This window comes from Vipera ursinii (assembly GCF_947247035.1).
Source record: "Vipera ursinii genome assembly, chromosome: 1".
Lineage (NCBI taxonomy): Eukaryota > Metazoa > Chordata > Lepidosauria > Squamata > Viperidae > Vipera > Vipera ursinii.
In genome coordinates, this window is record NC_139512.1 from 351,420,353 (window position 1) to 351,439,878 (window position 19,526).

Consider the following 19,526-nt stretch of genomic DNA (forward strand, 5'->3'; position numbering starts at 1 on the left):
AAGCTGTGAAGATTCAGACAAACGTCTGGTCTTCCTGCATCTCACCTAGCAAATCCGAGGTTAGATCGGGAATTTAAATTTAAAACAGCTGCAAACTGAGGTCATTCAAGAGACCACCTGTTCTATATAAAGCCCTGCAGGCCTTCGGGAGACTTCTGAATCCTCACCTGTGATGCCCCAACCTGCTTCCAAGTTCCAGATTAAAGTGGTTTTGACCTCTCGGGGTGGTGAGGGGAGATGGCGCCCCTTTGCTTCTTCCATCGTTTTATTCGCTTTTTATCTCTGCCGTTTTGAGTTGTTACAACTTTTCCCATTTAAATGCCTTTTGCACCTGTGTCCTTTAAATCATAACTCCAATGTGGGGAGCGGGCACATAATGCATTATTCCGGCTAACCCTGATCAGTATCCAAAGTTGCTGGATTGCTGAACAAAAATTGAAACTAAATAAAAGCATTTCAAAAATATTTTTGGAAAGCTGCATTAAGAACAAAGGGGGTGGGGGGAGAGAGAATGGTAGACAGGACTGCTAGAAAATGCTTAGCTTCCCCCCCATTTAAAATGCATGAATCCTTATAAGCAAAGATTATCTATCTATCTATCTATCTATCTATCTATCTATCTATCTATCTATCTATCTATCTATCTATCTATCTACCTTCCTACCCACCTATCAATCATGTGATGGGTGGAGCACCCGGTCTACTAAATATAAAGCAGTCTGTTCTGCATTTCATTCTATTCTAGGAGCATCTTTTGCAGGCAGATGTTACTACTGTGAACACTGTAAATTCAAAATTTTGTGACTGACAAAGAGTTAAAGGGAGACTAGTATAGCTATAGGGACGCGGTGGCTCACTGGGTTAGGATGCTGAGCTTGTCGATCAGATGGTCGGCAGTTTGGCGGGTCGAATCGCGAGTGCTGCGTAACAGAGTGAGCGCCTGTTACTCGTCCCAGCTTCTGCCAACCTAGCAGTTCAAAAGCACGTAAAAATGCAAGTAGAAAAATAGGGACCACTACGGTGGGAAGGTAACAGAGTTCCTTGCACCTCTGGCGTCTAGTCACACCGGCCACATGACCACGGAGACGTCCTTGGACAAGCGCTGGCTCTTCGGCTTTGAAACGGAGATGAGCACCGGCCCCTAGAGTTGGAAACGACTAGCACGCATGTGCGGGGGAAAATATGGCATCTACATTTGCGTGCAATGGATGCTACAAGGACTCCTGCCAAGGGCAGGGGGTTGGACTAGATTTACATGGGTAGGCAACCTTGGCTCTTTGATGACTCATGGACTTCAACTCCCAGAATTCCTGAGCCAGCCATGCTGAGGAGAAAGGGAAAGGTTTCCATGCTGAGCCACGCTGGCTCAGGAATTCTGGGAGTTGAAGTCCACGAGTCGTCAAAGAGCCAAGGTTGCCTACCCCTGGAACTAGAACACCTCCGAGATCGCTTCTAGTCCTATGATTCTAGGTATTTTTAATCTATTAAGACACTGACTGAAATCCAGTTCAAGCACAGAATTCACCATGTACTTTTCTGATCTAGCCTAACACATACGGCTGTTGTGGGGAACAAACCAGGGCAGCAGCACAAGCGAGGCCTGCTCGTGCTCCTTAAGGGAAAGTCAGAATAAGGCACAATAAATAGCTACTGTAAATCAATTTTACAGAAGCTAAGTTTGGCAGGTCAGAACTGTATCTTGTCTTCAGCTACGGCTCCTTTCTCCTCCCCACAGGCACAAACAAGGCCTCTGTTCCCCTCTGCTGCTGCTTGCCTCCCGCCCGCCCTATCGAAAGGCAAATTATAAATCATAACAATCTGAGTTAGTGCCAAGCAAGCCGTAACCCGTCCTCCAACCGGCCATCGAAAAATGTGCCATGAACGTTTGTCTTGACATCCGATAAGGAGCAGAGGGGCCGACACTCTTAACAATACAAGCAGTCCTTGACTTACAACCTTCATTTAATGACCGGTCAAGATGACCATGACCAAAATGATTGATGACTGTTTTTCATTATGGCCATTGCAGCAACCCCATAAGACATGGGATCGAAATTTGGACGCTTCGCAACCGACTCATACTTAGGACGGCTCCAGTGTCATGTGATCACCTTTCGTGACCTTTTGACGAGCAAAGTCAACGGGGGAAGCCAGATTCACTGGACAATCCGCGTTACTAACTTAACCGCTGCTGTGATTCACTTGACAACCGTGGCAAGATAGGTGGTCAAATGGGGAAAAACCCGCAACTGATTTGTTTAGCAACAGAAAGTTTGGGCTCAGTTGTGGTCGTTAAGCCGAGGGCTGCCTTTAAAAAGCGAACGTCAATTAAAAAGGAGAGCATTACTCATGTGCCTGCTGATGAAACTGTAAGGTAGGTGGGTGGCCGGGTGTACGAGCTTGTTTCTACCCTGCCTAAATTTAAGCCGGTCACTTCCTGTAAAATCTCAGCACACCATCAGACCAATAATATTTTTAAAAAACACTCTTTTGGAAAATTATTATTATTATTATTTATTGAACTTATATACCGCCCTTCTCCCGTAGGACCCAGGGCGGTTCACAAGGCAATTAAAAGAACATTACAATACAAAAAGTTAATAACAATTAAAATAGATTAAATTGTCCTTGATTAAAAATCTAAAACCCCTATAACTCTGATTTAAAAAACCCAATTACAATAAGTTAAAAATTAAAAATTCTCAGTCCTGGCCGGAAAGCTCAAAGAGCCAGGTCTTCAGGTCCCGGCGGAACAAACGAAAATCAGGGGCAGTCCTGAGCTCTACGGGTAACTGGTTCCAAAGGGCAGGTGCGCCCACAGAGAAGGCCCTGCCCCTGGGTGTTGCCCGCCGGCAATCCTTTGCCGGCGGCACCCTGAGAAGGCCCTTCCTGTGGGAGCGCACAGGACGAAGGGAACTTGATGCCGGCAGTATTTCCCTTAGAAATACAGATTCTAATCACTTCTTCCAGGAAATCTCTGCAAAATAAGGAGCCCAGGCAAAGGGAACACTGGCAAGGCTTCAGTGCATCACCAGAAGGTGTGCCTTAAGCACTGCGGCCAATCAAGTCTTGCAAGGATATATTTTATCATAGAGCCGTGGTGGCGAACCTACGGCACGCGTGCCCACAGGCGGCACGCAGAGCCCTCTCTGTGGGCGCATGAACCGTCGCCCCAGTCCTAGGCCTTCAGCTGGGTTTTATAAAACCTTTTTGCTTTAGGCCTCTGCCGCTGTGTGCAAAAAAAAAAAAAGGTTCAATCAATCAATTTCAACTTCTCACGGGGAAAAAAAAAGACCTTGCAAAGTTGGAACTGACTGATTGAACTTTTTAGTCCCACCCAGTCTGCCATTACCACCGCAGCCACGCCCACCCAATGGGCCACGCCCACCCGGCACCCGGCAATTCATAAGTGGGTTTTGGGTTGCGGTTTGGGCACTCGGTCTCTAAAAGGTTCGCCATCACTGCCATAGAAGAACGTTTCCCTTTAGCTGCTCCTTCTCTCCAGCTCTCTTTCTTGGAGGACTGAATGGATAAAGGCTTGAGAGCTTCTTACAATATAATTGGGTGCACTGAGATTAACTGTAAGATCCAAGTTTGCTGAGGCTAAATATTTTATTTATTTATTTATTTATGAGTTCTATGCTGTCATCTCACCTAGAGGCGACTATTGGCTTGTATCCCGCCTTTTAATTATTTTTACAAATAATTCAAATTGGCAAACATATCCGTTCTTTATTTCTTCTTTTTTCTCCATTTTCCCCCACAACAACAACAACCCTATAAGGTAGGAGGGAGAGGGGGAGAGAGAGAGAGAGAGGGAGGTCTGATGTGGGGGCAAGGGCATCTGGTGAAGATGGTCCCCTTTTAAAATATCACTGGAGCTCTAAGGAGTTTCCAATGCATCCCATTCTTTGCAATTATAATAACTTATTCTATCGAATGCTCAACAGTGTTTGGTCAACCTCAGTAACTTTAAGACGTGTGGACTTCCAGAATGCCCCAGCCAATATGCTTTAAGATGGGCGGACTTCAACTCCCAGAATTCAGCATGGCTGAGGAATTCTGGGAGCTGAAGTCCACCCATCTTAAAGCGGCCAATGTTGAGAAACAGTGTTCTAGAGAGCTTTTTATTTTTAGTATGGTTCTCTACCTGAAAAACGCTTTTAAGCAATAAAGGTTTGGCTTGGTGGTTTTTCCCTGGACAACAGTCTAATATATATATTGTGCTTAGATGGTTCATTAACCCCATAGTTTTTTTGGGGTTCCCCACCTTACACCCTCTGGGGACAATCTCTGGTTTAAAATCTGGACAAGGGAGAACCATTCATGAGTAACTGTTTTCCAACAAAAGGCTCGTGTCCCAGATGGATAGCTCCTACATCTGAAGATTTATCTAGTTTTCCTTCTTTAGTTGGAATTTGGTGTTGTCAGCCATCTCCGTACAATTAATTTATTTTATAGGCAGTAAGCACAACCCTGTTTTTCTGATTTTTTTTCACACTATAAACATGCAGCGCTCCCCGCTGTACAAGACTTTTATTTGTTTTGGGGTGAAGCCTTCAAAGTAGTGGAGCAAAAGGCTGAGTGCATGATCACACCACTGTGAAATGTGTATTTGCATTTTCAATCTAGTAATTCACACTTGCAAACAATGAAATTACCTTCCACTGCCGCTAAAGAAAGCTGTGTTATTATTATTACTGTTCCCTCCTTCATGCATATATGAGCTTTGCATTACAACACACACACACACACACACACACACACACACAGAGGTATGCAAAGATATGGGAATGAGAAGGTATAAGCTAGACTTTTAAATTGGACAGTTGTCTTCACATGAATTGTAGACACCAACAGTACTGACTATACATCTCACCATTGTATCATGAAGCAAAAATCGGCACATGTTTAGCAACCAGCATTATTTAGCATTGCTGACTTCTATTTTTAACTTAAAAGCTCTCAGCGAGCAGCTGTGTTAGTCTGCTGAAAATACAAAAGCCGTATTCAAATGACACCTGAGCCACAGGAGTTGCTGAAAACAGTGGTTTGTTTCAAACACCATTAAACAGAGTTTCCTGGGTTGGTTAGAGCAATAAAGTGTAGTTAATGAAGAGTTCATGAAGATCTGGTTCTATTATTTGATAGTTCACCAAAAAAGGAGGAATGAAGAGAGGAGGAGAGGAGAGGAGAGGAGAGGAGAGGAGAGGAGAGGAGAGGAGAGGGAGGGAGGGAGGGAGGGAGAGAGAGAGAGAGAGAGAGAGAGAGAGAGAGAGAGCGCTCTTAAACCAATAAATTGTCTGATCTTTCGCAAAGTGTCTTAAGGCACCTTAAAAACCTAATAAATTCACCATGCCATGAGCTTTCATGGACCAGAATCCATTTTATGCCTTTGATTAAACGGAAACGGACTAAGCCCACAAGACTCACGTATGTTTATCTTGAACTTGCAACAATATCCTGTCATTTCAAAAAAAACAAAACAAAACAAAACAAAACACCACCACAAAATCCAAAATAATCTAATTCCAGAGGGATCACCACAAGCACATGTGTTACGGCAAAAGAAAGGAAGAATTTGGTGGCAACTTTAAATGGAAATAATTGGGGCGTGCGTTTTGCGAGCCCGCACTTACATCCCTGTAAATCTCTTCCTTAAGATGTCACCAAAGGCGCTATACACACCGCAATCCTTCCCTCTCCCCCCCCCCCCCGGGTTTTTGTTTTTTTAAAAAAATGGAAATTAAAAGCACACGCCACAAACTCAGCTCTCCCTGAAGCACCGAAGCGGCAAATATCAAGGGCACAGGCTGGGCTGAACTGTGGAAAAGCACGGTGTGCAATTTGGCAGGGTGTGCGAGAGTGTGGGAAGCGCACACGCAGCTGGCTGGGCCTGGATAAAGGGGCGGCATGGCCTGTGACAAATGGCTGGCTGATACAAAAGAACCCGAGACGGTGACAGGCTGAAGAACAGGTCAATATCAAGCTGTCACAAAGCCCTTCCAGAAGCGTAATTAACTGCTTACTAACCTGGCATCATCATTCATTGTGCAGTGGTCAATGGGTGCCATGAAGCTGGCCAGCTTGCTGTGGACATGATACCTGGAAGGCCGGGGGGGGGGGGAAGGGAGGGGATGAGAGGAGGGAAAGGAAAAGAGAAGGCATTAAGGAAGGATTGAAAAGCTTTGCCCATCCCAGGAAAACGGGACTTTAGCTAGGGCTTCGTGGAAAAGAACGTTTGTAGCTCTGAGTTGAACGGTGGGGCGCTGGGTGCTTTTTGAGCGTGGCTGTTTCCTTAAAGATGTTTTGTGAGCCAACTAGGTAAGATCATCAGGGCTAGAAGGGGGTGGGTTTGCAGAGAGGAGGAGGAGGAGGACGACAACAACAACAACAACAACTCTGGGATCCTTGAAGCTCGCTCAGCTTGGTTGTTTTTTCTAGCAGACGTTTCATGACCCAACTAGGTAACATCATCAAGTCAAGAATGGAGTCGAGTTTGTGGAAAGGAGGAGGACAATGGTGACAACAACTCTGAGATCCTTGGTGCTCTCTCAGCTTGGTTGCTTTTCTTGCAGATGTTTCATGACCCAACTAGGTAACATCATCAGGGCTACCGGTAGAAGGGAGTAGGGCAGTGGTGGGATTCAAATACCTGAACATCCAGTTCCCTGTGTGGATGCAGGCCTGAGCCTCCGAGGCCTAGAATGGACTTCCGGAAGTGACATCCACACATTTCTGGTGGGCCCTTCTAGGCCTGGGAGACCACCTCCAGGCCTCCGAGGCCTAGAACGGGCTTCCAGAAGCAGCACGGGTTCAGCCGGTTCTCCGAACTCCACAAAATTTAGCTATCGGTTTTACCGAACCGGCGCGAACCGGCTGAATCCCACCACTGGAGTGAGGTTTTGTGGAAAGGTGGAGGAAGAAGAGAAGGACAATAACGACTCTGGGATCCTTGATGCTCTTTCAGCTTGGCTGTTTTCTTTCAGGCATTTCATGAGCCAACTAGGTAACATCATCAGTTACCTACCTACTTACCTACAACAACTTCAATTTTCAAACTCCACTCCCTTTAAACATTGGTGATGCTACCTAGTTGGCTAATGAAAGGTTCTTTATATATATTATTGTGGTACACCAGGCTCAATAAGATCAGTACCCACACAATGGTCCAGAAATGGAGGCTGCCTTGTGGCAGTCAAATTCTGCACAGTTGGTTGGATGTTTTCTTGGAAAGATTTTGACTGGTGGTTTGGAATGAGGTATCCCACAAACATTAATAATGTGGATGGCTGTGCTGAGCTCGATTTGCTGAAATACAAGGTAAAATGTCTACAGAAACCCTGACCTGCATCTTGGTGCTAATCTCCCCAAGCATGGAGAACCCCAACAAAAACAATGTAGATTGAAATATTTCATCACCTCTTTCAGGGGACTCCAAATTTGGCAATTTGTGGACCTCAACTGCCAGAAATCCCAGCCAACATGGCTGGCTGAAGAATTCTGGGAGTTGAAGTCCAGAAATCTTAAAGCTGCCAAGTTTGGAGAGCCCTAATCTATTTTTAACACTGACAGAAAAAAACCACAGAAAGAACTAAACAGAATTGTTTGTAACAGGACTGCCTTTAGCTTTTTTCATAAAAGGAGGTGACTGTAATCCAGAAGTTAAAGAGGACACAAAACCACGTGTCTTTTTCTACTCACCGGATTTTCCTTCCTTTACTGGCCTTGGTGTCTACTTTCTTCCGAATTTTACTCCTCAACTTCTGGATAGCCAGCCACTGCCTACAGAAATAAGAAATGACAGTATGGAAAGGGCTACTATCTCCTTCTCAAAAACGATGGAATCAACAATTGTAATCCCCCCCTCCAAAAAGCCCCATCAGCTCCTGTCTCCATCTTCTGAGATGCCTTTATAGTACAGGTCAGGGGTAGGCAACCTTGACTCTTTTTATGACTCGTGGACTTCAACTCCCAGAATTCTTGAGCCAGCTATGCTGAGGAGAAAGGGAGAGGTTTCCATGCTGAGCCATGCTGGCTCAGGAATTCTGGGAGTTGAAGTCCACGAGTCATAAAAGAGTCATAAAAGGTTGCCTACCCCTGGCACAGGTAATCTTTGATTTATGACTGGTTGCCTAGCAACTATTCAAAGTTATGACACATCTCCCTGGGGATACTTACAATCCAGTTCCAAAGTTCTGACAGTCACTTCCCGCCCCCCGCCATGTGACCGCATGTTCGGTGCTTGGCAACTGACTTGTGTTTATGGCTGTTTGCAGCACCCCATGGCCACATGACTATATTTTATGATGGTTTTTGTTAAAAACTGGCGTTTTATTTCTGGTTTTCAGTGAAAGGGCTGACAGCGAACAATGGGTTCACTTTATTATTTCATTAACCTGCTGCAAAAAAGGTTGTAAAATTGGGTCAGTCACATAGGTGACTCTCTTTACAGCCGTCATGACTTACAACCATAATGGGCAGGCTCCATTATGGCCGCACGTTGAGGACTATCTGTGTTGTTCCCTTCTCAGGACCCTAACGTTGTGGCTTCAAGATTGGAGCTGTTGAAATTCAGCACCTGCAGCACCAACCTCAGATGGCTTGCCCACAATCACAGGTAGTCCTCGACTTACGACCACAATTGAGCGTAAGATTTCTGTTGCCACACAAGACAATTGTTAAGTGAGTTTCACGACCTTTCTTCCCACAGTTAAGTGAATCACGGCAGATCTTAAGTTAGTGACACAGTTAAGTCAATCTGGCTTCCCCATTGACTTTGTCAGAAGGTCGCAAAAGGGGATCACGTGACCCTGGAAGACTGCAACCGTCATAAATATGAATCAGTTGCCAGGAGTCTGGATTTTAATCAGGGATACCACAATGGTTGTAAGTGTGAAAAATGGCCATAAGTTTCTTTTCCCAGTGCTGTTGTAAGTCGAGGACTAACTGTAAAAGTTCTTTTAAAAATTAGAAATGAAAAAGAAATGCAGTGCTAAGGGGCAAATGCTGCATTTTCCCAATTCTAAATGAAGGAGAAAAAAGACAACATACATATACTTTTTTAAAAACTTTTGTTTAATTAAGGATATTTATTTAATTACAGCTGCTGGCTAATGCATTGGAAGTGTGTTAAAGGAAACACAAAATGAAATTAAAAAAAAAGAGAGAGAGATTCAAAGGGCTGAAACAGCAACTCACTGCTGAAAAACCAGTGGATGCATTTGGAAAAAGCCCAGGTGCGCTGGCAAAATGGTTTCATTCTTCTTAAAATATTGCCTGAGCTTCGGGTGCTGGGTGTCCAATATATTTGGTGGTTTGGCTCTAATGTCTCTGGTAACCTCACTCTGCTATAATTTAATGGGACGGAGACCAAAACACCCCTGCACTTAAGCAGTTATTACACTGCACATTTATCTGACTTTACCATAAAATAGATTACAGCAATTAAGATTATATTAAGATTGTGGTAATTGGATTTTGAGATTTGCCTCCCGGATCCAGGGCTCCCCAACAAGTAAATCAGATGAAAGCAGTGCCATTTTGGGTCTTAAAATAAAAATGTTTGTAATTACAATTCCTCCTTCTTCATGGTTTTACCCAAGCCCTCTTCAGCTTGAACTAAAGGTGAGAGAAACTTTTTAAAACCTCTGTCCAATTTTTTTTCTCCTTGACCCAAATGTCAAAGTGATGTACCAGAAAAAAAAAGGAGATTTGCAGGGTGGCCAAAAAACTGAGCTCTGAACAAATGATATGACACTATTGTTCAAAAATTTTCAGGACGCTCAACATTAGAAATACATATAAATGGGCAAACTATATGAGGTGTTAACCTGCCCTAGTTTAGGGGGGGGGGGAAATCATGCCAGCCGTAGACATTTTATCCTAAGTTGGCAAACATAACACAGGTAGTTTTTTTTTACTTACAACCATTCATTTAAATGATTGAAGTTACAACAGCACTGAAAAAAGTGACTTGTGATCGTTTTTTCACTCTTACAACCACTTTGCAGCATCCCCAGCGTCAGGTGATCAAAATCCAGCTATTTGGCAATTGGCACGTATTTGTGATAGTTGCACTGTCCCGGGATCATGTGGTCACCATTTGTAACCTTCCCAGCCAACGTTGGACAAGCAAAGTCAATGGGGAAGCCAGATTCGCTTAATGACAGCATGAGTCACTTAACAGTTGCAGTGATTTGCCTAACAATTGTGACAAAAGTTGCAAAATGGGGCAAAACTCACTGAACAACTGCCTTCCTTATTAGCAATGGAAATTTTGGTCTCATTTGTAATCGTAAGTCGGGGACTGACTATCTCTAAAACTGCATTTTAAGCATCTATGCCCATGTGCAGGGGTAGGCAACGTCGGCTCTTTTATGACTTGTGGACTTCAACTCCCAGAATTCCTGAGCTAGCCATGCTGAGGAGAAAGGGAGAGGTTGCCATGCTTGAGCCATGCTGACTCAGGAATTCTGGGAGTTGAAGTCCACGAGTCATAAAAGGACCCAGCTTGGGTCCTTCATTGCAATTATTACAGAGATGCTTATGAATTTTACATAGCACCTAGTCTTCAGAAATTTCCAAGAAGAATAAGATAGGTTTTACACTGAACTTTTTTTTAAGACACGCCAATAAAATACAAGGAGTATAGTGAAATATTTGCCTTGTAGCAGTGCAGGAGATATCGACTTCATCAGGTTAGTATGATCCTTACTTTCCAATTTAAAGTTTGGGATTCTGCATTTAACTAAGTGGATTATGACATACTGGTAGTCCTCGCTCAATGAATACTTACTGGGTGATCATTTTAACTTACAAGTGCTGAACGAGTGGTTTTTAGGACCAATCCTTGAAATTCTGGTTGTTGCAGTGTCCCTGTTGTCACGTTATTGTAACTGGCAATATGGTGTCCAGTTCACATTTACAATGTTGCAGTGCCTCATGGATATGTGGAAGCCTCATGGACTTCACTGCCAGCTTCTGACAAGCAGTCACTGGGGAAACCAGCAGGAGGTTGCAAATGGGGATCATGTTTACGGGATTCCTTTAATGACCACAACTGGAAGCAGTGTTGCTAAACTGTGCAGTCACATAACACTGTGCTTTACAACTGTGTCACTTAACGACAGAAACTCCAAACCCAATTGCTTTCGTTAACCGAGGACTACCTGTATTTATATCATTTCCCTATTTTTTTGTGCTTTCTGATCGACCGTTTGATCCTTTCATGTAAATGAATAAATAAGTACATTCAAAAATGTGATCATTCGTTGTACTAACCCTTCTCTGGACTGTAACAACTCAGAAGCTCAATGTGTTGGCAGGATGTCTGGCTGAAATAAAAGTCTTTTTCAATCTAAGTGCAGCTTCCTTAATTTGAATAGGAATAGATCCGCTTCATGAATCAGTCTGTGTAGACCAGGGGTCCCCAACCCATGGTCCGTGGAACAGTACCAGGCCACGGCATGCCAGCTACCAGTCCCCACAAACAAACAAAGCCCTATCTGCAGGATGCAGGTAGCACACATAATCACGCCACCTCCGGTCCGCAGAAAAACCTCTCTCCATGGAACCGGTCCCTGGTGCCCAAAAGGTTGGGGACCTCTGGTGTAGACATATTAGGTCTGAAAGATGGACCGGCTGGCTTGTATTCTTTGTTCTCAATAAACTGCAGGGACTGTTTAGAAGTGATAGGGTTTGGGGCTGATAACATGTGTGGTATGGATGACCAGCTATAGGGATCCATGGTGAATCAGCCCCAACAAGCTTCTTTGGCTCCAATCAAATACTGGTAGTCCTTGACTTACAACAGTTGATTTAGTGACTGTTCAAAGTTACAACGGCATTGAAAAATTTGACTTTCATATCCCCATGACCAAAATTCAGCTGCTCGGCAACTGGTTTCATATTTATGACCGTTGCTGTGTCCCAAGGTCACGTGATCACCTTTGGCAGCCTTCCGACAAGCAAAGTTAATGAGGGGAGCCTGGTTCGTTTAACAACCAGGTTAACAACTTATCAACTGCAGTGAATAATCACTTAACAACTGTGGCAAGAAAAGTCGTAAAATGGGGCAAAACTCACTTAACAAATGTTTCACTTAACGGAAACTTTGGGCTCAATTGTGGTCGTTAAGTCGAGGGCTTCCTGTACCATCTTGAGCTCTGCACTGTTTCACTTGCGTTGAAAAGAGGAAAAGTTTTGTCCTCCAAATTGCGAGCTCTGGATTATCATCTGCTGCCACCCGTTTAAAAAAGGCTGCGTGGTCCTGGGCTCGTTCCCGCTCTATGCATCCATCTCTGTCTCCTTCCCACATAGGTTCTGACGGGGGCTCATAATTAATATCAAAGGCAAGTTAGTATAATAAATAGCAGCAACATAAAACATAGAGACAAGCAAATTACTAAGAGAGAAGTATGATTCACGGGGGTGGGAGCAGAATGAGGCTTTATTCTTATTTATTTTAGTTGGTTTTTTTTTTACCCTGCCTTTATTATTTTTATGAATAAATCAAGGGAGCCAATATACATAATATTCCTTCCTCCTTCTGTTTTCCCTACAATGACCAGCCTGTGAGGCGAGTTGGGTGGAAAGAGACTGACTGGCTCAAAGTCACCCAACTAGAACTCACCATCGCCTGGTGATTAGGCCCAAAGTCACCCGTTTGGGACTAAAACCTGCAGGCTCTTGGTGGTTAAGGCCTAAAGGTGGTTAAGGCCTAAAGTCACCCAGCCACCTCTCATGCTTAATGTGGGATTTGAGCTCACTTTCCTGGTTTTCTAGCCTAGTGCCTTAACCACTAGACCACACTGTTTTTAAAAGCAGACCCTCCACACACAAAAAAGGGTCTGGGTGAGGGAGAATTTACTAGATTTATCTGAGACATATTAGTCAACATTCAACCAGGATGGACAAGGTATGTTTAACATTGGCTTGATACATGTTGTGCACGTTTTTAATTATTTTCTTTTTGTCTTGTTCATAATCTTTGCATTTTTATTTCTGTAGGGTTTTTTTTGAAATGCGTAAAATTTATTGAGAGAGAGAGAGAGAGAGAGAGAGAGAGAGAGAGAGAGAGAGAGAGAGAGAGAGAGAGAGAGAGAGAGATGAAGATGAGCCACCAGCTGTAGAGCCTCTATCTCAGGGGTGTCAAATTCGCAACGTCACCTGAGGTGTTGCGACGTGTCGCTTCTCCCCCCATTGCCGGCAATGGGGTGGGCGCGGTTTCGGCACGATGCATCCGGCCTGCGGGCCGGCAGTTTGACACCCCTGCTCTATCTTTTGAGAAAGGCCTACCATGTCGATGCTCTTACCTGCCCATTGCAACTTGGTCGTTTGGATCCAAGGAACTGGTTTTGCGTTCAATAAGTTCGCGGAGCAGCTAGAAGCAAGAAAAAGGGAAATGGCATTGAGAAACAGCAGACCAAGGCCAAGCTGGAAGGGTTGTTTGAATGTGCAGGTAAGGATCAAGGTAATCTTTCCTAGATTTGCATCACGCCTTCTGAAGCTAGGAGCCACGCTTTCCAAGAAAGGTTCTCCGGACTTTTCCTTCAGTTCTACACGTCCTAGAGAGAATTATCCTGAATTATAACTTCTTGTTTTAGAAAAGCAATTTGCTTGTCTTCCGTTTCTTGACTCTTAATCTGTATTGTTACCCTCTGACCTAGTTAAATTAAGGCAGGGGTCTTCAAACGTGGCCCTTTTATGACATGTGGCCCTTTTAACTCTGGGAGTTGAAGTCCACAAGTCTTAAAGTTGGCAAGTTTGAAGACCCCTGCTGTAGGCTATGTGCAAGTAATCCTCAACTTAAAACAGTCCACCTAGTGACCGTTCAAAGTTACAAAGGCACTGACAAAAATGACTTAGGACCGTTTTTCACACGGCCATTGCAGCATCCCCACGGTCACATGATCCAAATTCAGCCACTTGGCAACTGACTCATATTCATGACGGTGGCGGTTTCCTGGGGCCGTGTGATCCCCATTGGCGACCCTCTGACAAGCAAAGTCAATGGGGGAAGCCAGAGTCACTTTTATAACTGGGTTACTAACTTAACAACTGCAGGATTCATTCAACAACGGTGGTAAGAAACATCGTAAAATGCGGCAAAACTCACTTAACTGTCTCGCTTAGCAGTGGAAATTTTGGGCTCAGTTATAGTCGTAAGTCAAGGACTATCTATAACATTTCCTCTGTAAATGACCTGCTATCCCAGTGATGGGCACAGTGTTCTTGAATAATGTAAAAAAATACTGAAAAAAATCTACCCAGTCCAATTATTTTTTTAAAATAGTTGACTCGTTTCCTACCCATTCAAGAATTAATCATTTTATCTATGCCTCTGTGCTGTGTTCTTCTATATAGATAGCTTTATTGATTATTCCCCAGGAACCTATTTAAAATTTGATAAATAAATAAAAATAAAAACTTATGATACGATGATATGGGGCAAGGCCAAGAGGGAAGACATAGCTTTGCCCCCTGTTCGATAAGTGAAACTTAAATCTTGGTAAAGTCTGGTGAAGTTTCTCAACCTTGGTAACCTTAAGATGCACGGACTCCAATTCCCAGAATTCCCCAGCCAGCATGGACTCCCTAGTCCAGGGGTCTTCAAACTCGTCCCTTTTATGACTCATGGACTTCAACTCCCAGAATTCCTCAGTCAGCGTGCCAACATGGCTTCCTCAGCCAGCGCAGACTTCAACTTCCAGAATTCCCTATCTAGTACGGCTAGCTGAGGAATTCTGGGAGTTGAAGTTCATACATCTGAAAGTTGCTAAAGTTGAGAAACTCTAGTCTGGCATCTCTAACATTTAGTGTTTACTGAACAAATTGTTGTTGTTGTTGTTAGTTGCGAAGTCGTGTCCGACCCATCGCGACCCCATGGACAACGTTCCTCCAGGCCTTCCTGTCCTCTACCATCTTCTGGAGTCCATTTAAGCTCACGCCTACTGCTTCAGTGACTCCATCCAGCCACCTCATTCTCTGTCATCCCCTTCTTCTATTGCCCTCCACCTTTCCCAGCATTAGGCTCTTCTCCAGTGAGTCCTTCCTTCTCATTAGGTGGCCAAAGTATTTGAGTTTTAGCTTCAGGATCTGGCCTTCTAAAGAGCAGTCAGGGTTGATCTCCTCTAGGACTGACCGGTTTGATCGCCTTGCAGTCCAAGGGACTCGCAGGAGTCTTCTCCAGCACCATAGTTCAAAGGCTTCAAATATTATACGTTAATAAAAGCAAAGCTATAAAACCCTTCCTCCTGAAGAGCTAACTCTCTATATTCTTCCCTTGAAAGAAAAATAAATATAACCAGCCATTTAAAAAGCATCCCATGACGGTTCTTCAGTTTATTTTACTCACTCTCCCCACCGAATTATTACGATTGTGGCAATAATATTCCGGCTTCTTACAAGTGTTTTGTTCCCAAGGCTAGGGAGAGAAACCAAGGAAGCCCAACCAGCTTGCTCCCTCCACGCGGTTTCTCTGATTGATTCTCCCACATCGTCCTGGCACGCAATTTATCAGTTTATCTCCTCCACTTCATCACAGTCACTCCTGGCAGCTAAATACAAGATCCAAATCCACCTATACGGAGATGGGTAACACAGCGAACCGATGTAAAGATAGCTGAGCGCTGTAAACAGCTGCCCTGGAGGGCTGGGCTGAAAAGCACGGTGTAGTTGGCAGCCGATGCTGTAAGGCATGGAGGAGGAATTCCTGATTATTTTTTTTTCAAAATAAATAAATAAATAAATAAAATAACCTTTGGAGGTGTTTCTTCCTATTCTGCTGCCCCGATTTCATCATTTTAGCGAATTGTTTTAGAGCAAAATGTCGCCAAGTATTTCCTTCGGGGGGGGGAGGGGGTTAAAGCGAGCTTGCTAGACAAGGAATTTTTATCTTCTTGCAGAAAGTGATGATCTGTTAAGACTTTTAATAAATGTGTTAGTCTTTAAAGACAGGATTTTTTTCCCCCTACTTCCCCCCCCCCACACACAAAAAAACAACCCAATGTGTGTGAGGTTTTTTTTTTTTCCTTTGACAAAGTAAGTATTCTTATCTTTTTGGCCATTGCTTCTTAGACTGTGGAACCAGTCGATTCAAATAAATAAATAAATAAATAAACAATAAATAAATAAATAAATAAATAAATAAATAAATAAATAAATAAATAAATAAATAAATAAATAAATAAATTTCGAGCCCTGATCAAGAGGGAAAATTGGCTGCGTTTGAAGTCATTTTTATTTTTTCTTTCTTTTCTTTCATTACTTTTCTTTCCTTTTCTCTCGTTCATTCCCTTTCTTTCCTTTTGTTTGTTCTTTCTTTCCTTTCCTTCCTTCCTTCCTTCCTTCCCTCCCTTCTTCTCCTCTCTCAGGAAGCTCCATTAAATTCTTATGGTTCTACCATCTGAAAAACCCTGGTTTAGGCTACATGTTATATGAAGTCCATTTATGACAGTGAATTGTGACAATTCGTGACCCTGTCAATTCATGACAAGGAGTTGGTTTTCACTGGGTGGCAGGCAAAAAGTTAAAATTAAATTCTTATGGTTCTACCATCTGAAAAACCCTGGTTTAGGCTACATGTTATATGAAGTCCATTTATGACAGTGAATGGTGACAATTCATGACCCTGTCAATTCACGACAAGGAGTTGGTTTTCACTGGGTGGCAGGCAAAAAGTCAAAATCAGGACATTAGGGACATGTAGACCTGAGGATCTTCATAGAGCTGGGAACGTCGAGTTTGAATCTTAACTGGTCTGCAAAAGTTGCAGAAGCCGATCTTACTAACGCTCTGGGGAGTTTGTTGTTGAACCTAAACAGGGCACACTAATAATAGTACAGGTAGTCCTTGAGTTGTGACTGTAATTGAGCCTGGAAATTATGGTCATAGGTTTGGACGGTTGTAAAGCAGGCCATCACATTTGTGTAAAGCAAGTTATCATGTGACTGGACCTGATTTCACGATCTTCTTAGCGGCCATTAAGTCAACAGGGCAGTCATAAAATGAATGTGGCAGTCATTAAGTAAATCCATTGGTTGCTATGGGCCATTTTTTTCTCCCAGCAACTAGAAGTAAATGCCGGTTTTCCCCCAGGGAAAAATGTCATAAATCGCACTCATGTTACTGTGGGGTGCTTGCACATGGCCATATACGGCGGGTTGCCAAGCGCCAAAATGCAGTTATGTCACCCTGGAGGGGGGATGTCGTAACTTCAGAACTGGGTCGTAAATCCCTTTTGGGGAGTCTGTTGTAATATCAAATGGTGACTTAGCAACCAGTCGGTAAGTCGAGGACCACCTGCAATAAAATAAAATTACAGTAAATTTACCAGCATGGAAGGGAAGGGAAGTTACCCACAGGGGGAAAAAAAAGATTGCTTGCGCGTAGGCGTGCGTGCACACATACACACAGACAAACAATCTTGTAGCATTCCATTTTTGAAAAAAATATAATTAGATTTTCTGCCTTTTGGTTCACAGCCTCCCAGCCAGCCAGCTTTTTCCCCCTCCCCAGATGGATTCCAGAGCCAAGCAAGGGCTTCGAAATACAGGATAAATGATAAACTAATTTACTGAAAGAACTAGTCCTCTTTTTTTCATTCTAGCACAGCCGTCTAAAAAACAGGAAGAAGAACAAATATCCCCTGTCCTCCCCCTGAAGTTGTAATATTTCATGAGGCTCAGCAACTCCAACGGGAATTTATTAGCCAAAACAGAAAAAAACCTAGCCAGGCCCACACGTACTCCATTAGGGATGACAAAGAAAGTCTCCCGGTGTCAAACATAAGGAAATCACACTCATAGCATTAAAAAAAAATGTTTTTTTAAAAAATGTCTGGGAAAAGTGACTGCTAAATCCAATTGTCTTCTTCTCCCCCCCCCCAAGGGTCCTGCAAAATGGGCACCATTTGACTTTTTTCTTTCAAGCCTGCAGCTTGGTTTACTCAGTAAGTTTCTATTCCCAAAAGTGCCCCAAAACTAGCTGAAAGAATGGGATTGTTAAGTGGGGACAAAACTCAGAATTCCTCCAGGTGACTTAACTGTATTCTTAATTCTATTCCATAAGCATTTTCTACTTCCCATCCTAATACATCACCACCTCGATTATATTCTCTGGGCTAGTCAATAATTCAAACCTATTTTCTAATAGGGAGTTTACATTTTTTCCCCCTTGTACATCTCAATCTTCCATATAAAACAGATTAATCCCTTATTTTTGCTATTTTCCAACTATTTTAAGAACATAGTTAAGTAACTAATAGGTGTATTTTAGATATTATAATTTTCATGAAATGAGATAAAGGAAATTTGGGTCACCTGAAAGCTAAATACTACGGCTATTAAAGATTAAACTGGAAATATGTAATTTAAAATTAAAATTAGGTAAAATTTAACGACAGGACATGGATTTTGTTTATCAAGATTCATCAAAATATATATTAGCAAAAAAAGAATTCCTCCAGGTGGACAGGCGTGTAATCCATCCTCCCCAGGCAGAATGGGGTAGGATAGGGTGGGGAAGAGACCGATTTTTCTTTCCACGTGTTGCATTCAAAGAACTAATAAAGGGGAAACTAGTATAGTGAAGACAGAAAAGACTAAACTCAGCTTCCCTAATCAGAACCAGAAAACGGCCTAAAAGGCAGTCCCTGACTTACAACCGGTCACCTAATTGTGACGGACCCCTCCCTCAAAAGGTACTTATGACCTAATTCTTAAATTCTGATGGCTGCACTGCTCCCGTGACATTGATATGGGCGCTCAGCAACCCGCTTGCCTTTACAGCTGTTTATAGCATCCCTGTTTCACGATCACGATATATCACACTGGTGCAAAAACAAGTGCCAAAATAATATGGAATAAAAGTAATTAGGAATAAGGTGTAAAAATAACAAGGAGTAAATAAGTAAAGAAATAAGGAATCACCTGGAGGGGGGGCATATAAATTGGTTTAATAAAGAAACATACCTAGACATGTAAACTTAATATATACTGCTCAAAAAAATAAAGGGAACACTTAAACAACACAATGTACTGTATTTAATAGTAGGATGTCTTATCTTGTGTTCCCTTTATTTTTTTTTGAGCAGTATAGAAATAAACTCATCAGTAGCCCAGAGCTGCACAGAGTTGTTTAAAAAAAAATGAAAAACAAAACAACGTGCACTATCATGAGGAGGAAAATGCAAATTTTAATCAGTCGCCTAATCTTGCAAGCCACAGCTGATGGTGCAACCAATGACAGCTTGGTATGATAAGGAGATGGAACCTCCAATGTCAGAAGCAGTATAGCTGACAGCACCTGTAGTAGGGAGCAGTAAGAAAGGGCAGCTGCCTACCAGCCCTGCCTCCAAAGATTGGAATGGGCCAACTCCCTACGGCCAGCTCTTTATTCTACTTTTATTTCTTCCATGACTCTGATTTTTGTTTTACCTCATGTTTCTGTCATTCCCTCCTCTTTCCACTTCCCATTTCACAGAATTGGTGAAAAATGATTTTACTTTCTATTTTGTTTCTATT

The 19,526-nt window shown here is 43.0% G+C and overlaps 1 protein-coding gene across 1 annotated transcript in view; it reads right to left on the reverse strand.

Moving 5' to 3' along the window:
• AATF (apoptosis antagonizing transcription factor) overlaps positions 1-19,526 on the reverse strand; it is a gene marked incomplete at its 5' end in the record, with an annotated part of 115,867 nt that overhangs the window by 18,588 nt on the left and 77,753 nt on the right. Inside the window, 3 exons of the mRNA XM_083379743.1 lie at positions 6,034-6,105; positions 7,705-7,785; positions 13,317-13,384. Of these exons, the coding sequence (XP_083235869.1) occupies positions 6,034-6,105; positions 7,705-7,785; positions 13,317-13,384 (221 nt within the window). The remainder of the gene's footprint in view (positions 1-6,033; positions 6,106-7,704; positions 7,786-13,316; positions 13,385-19,526) is intronic.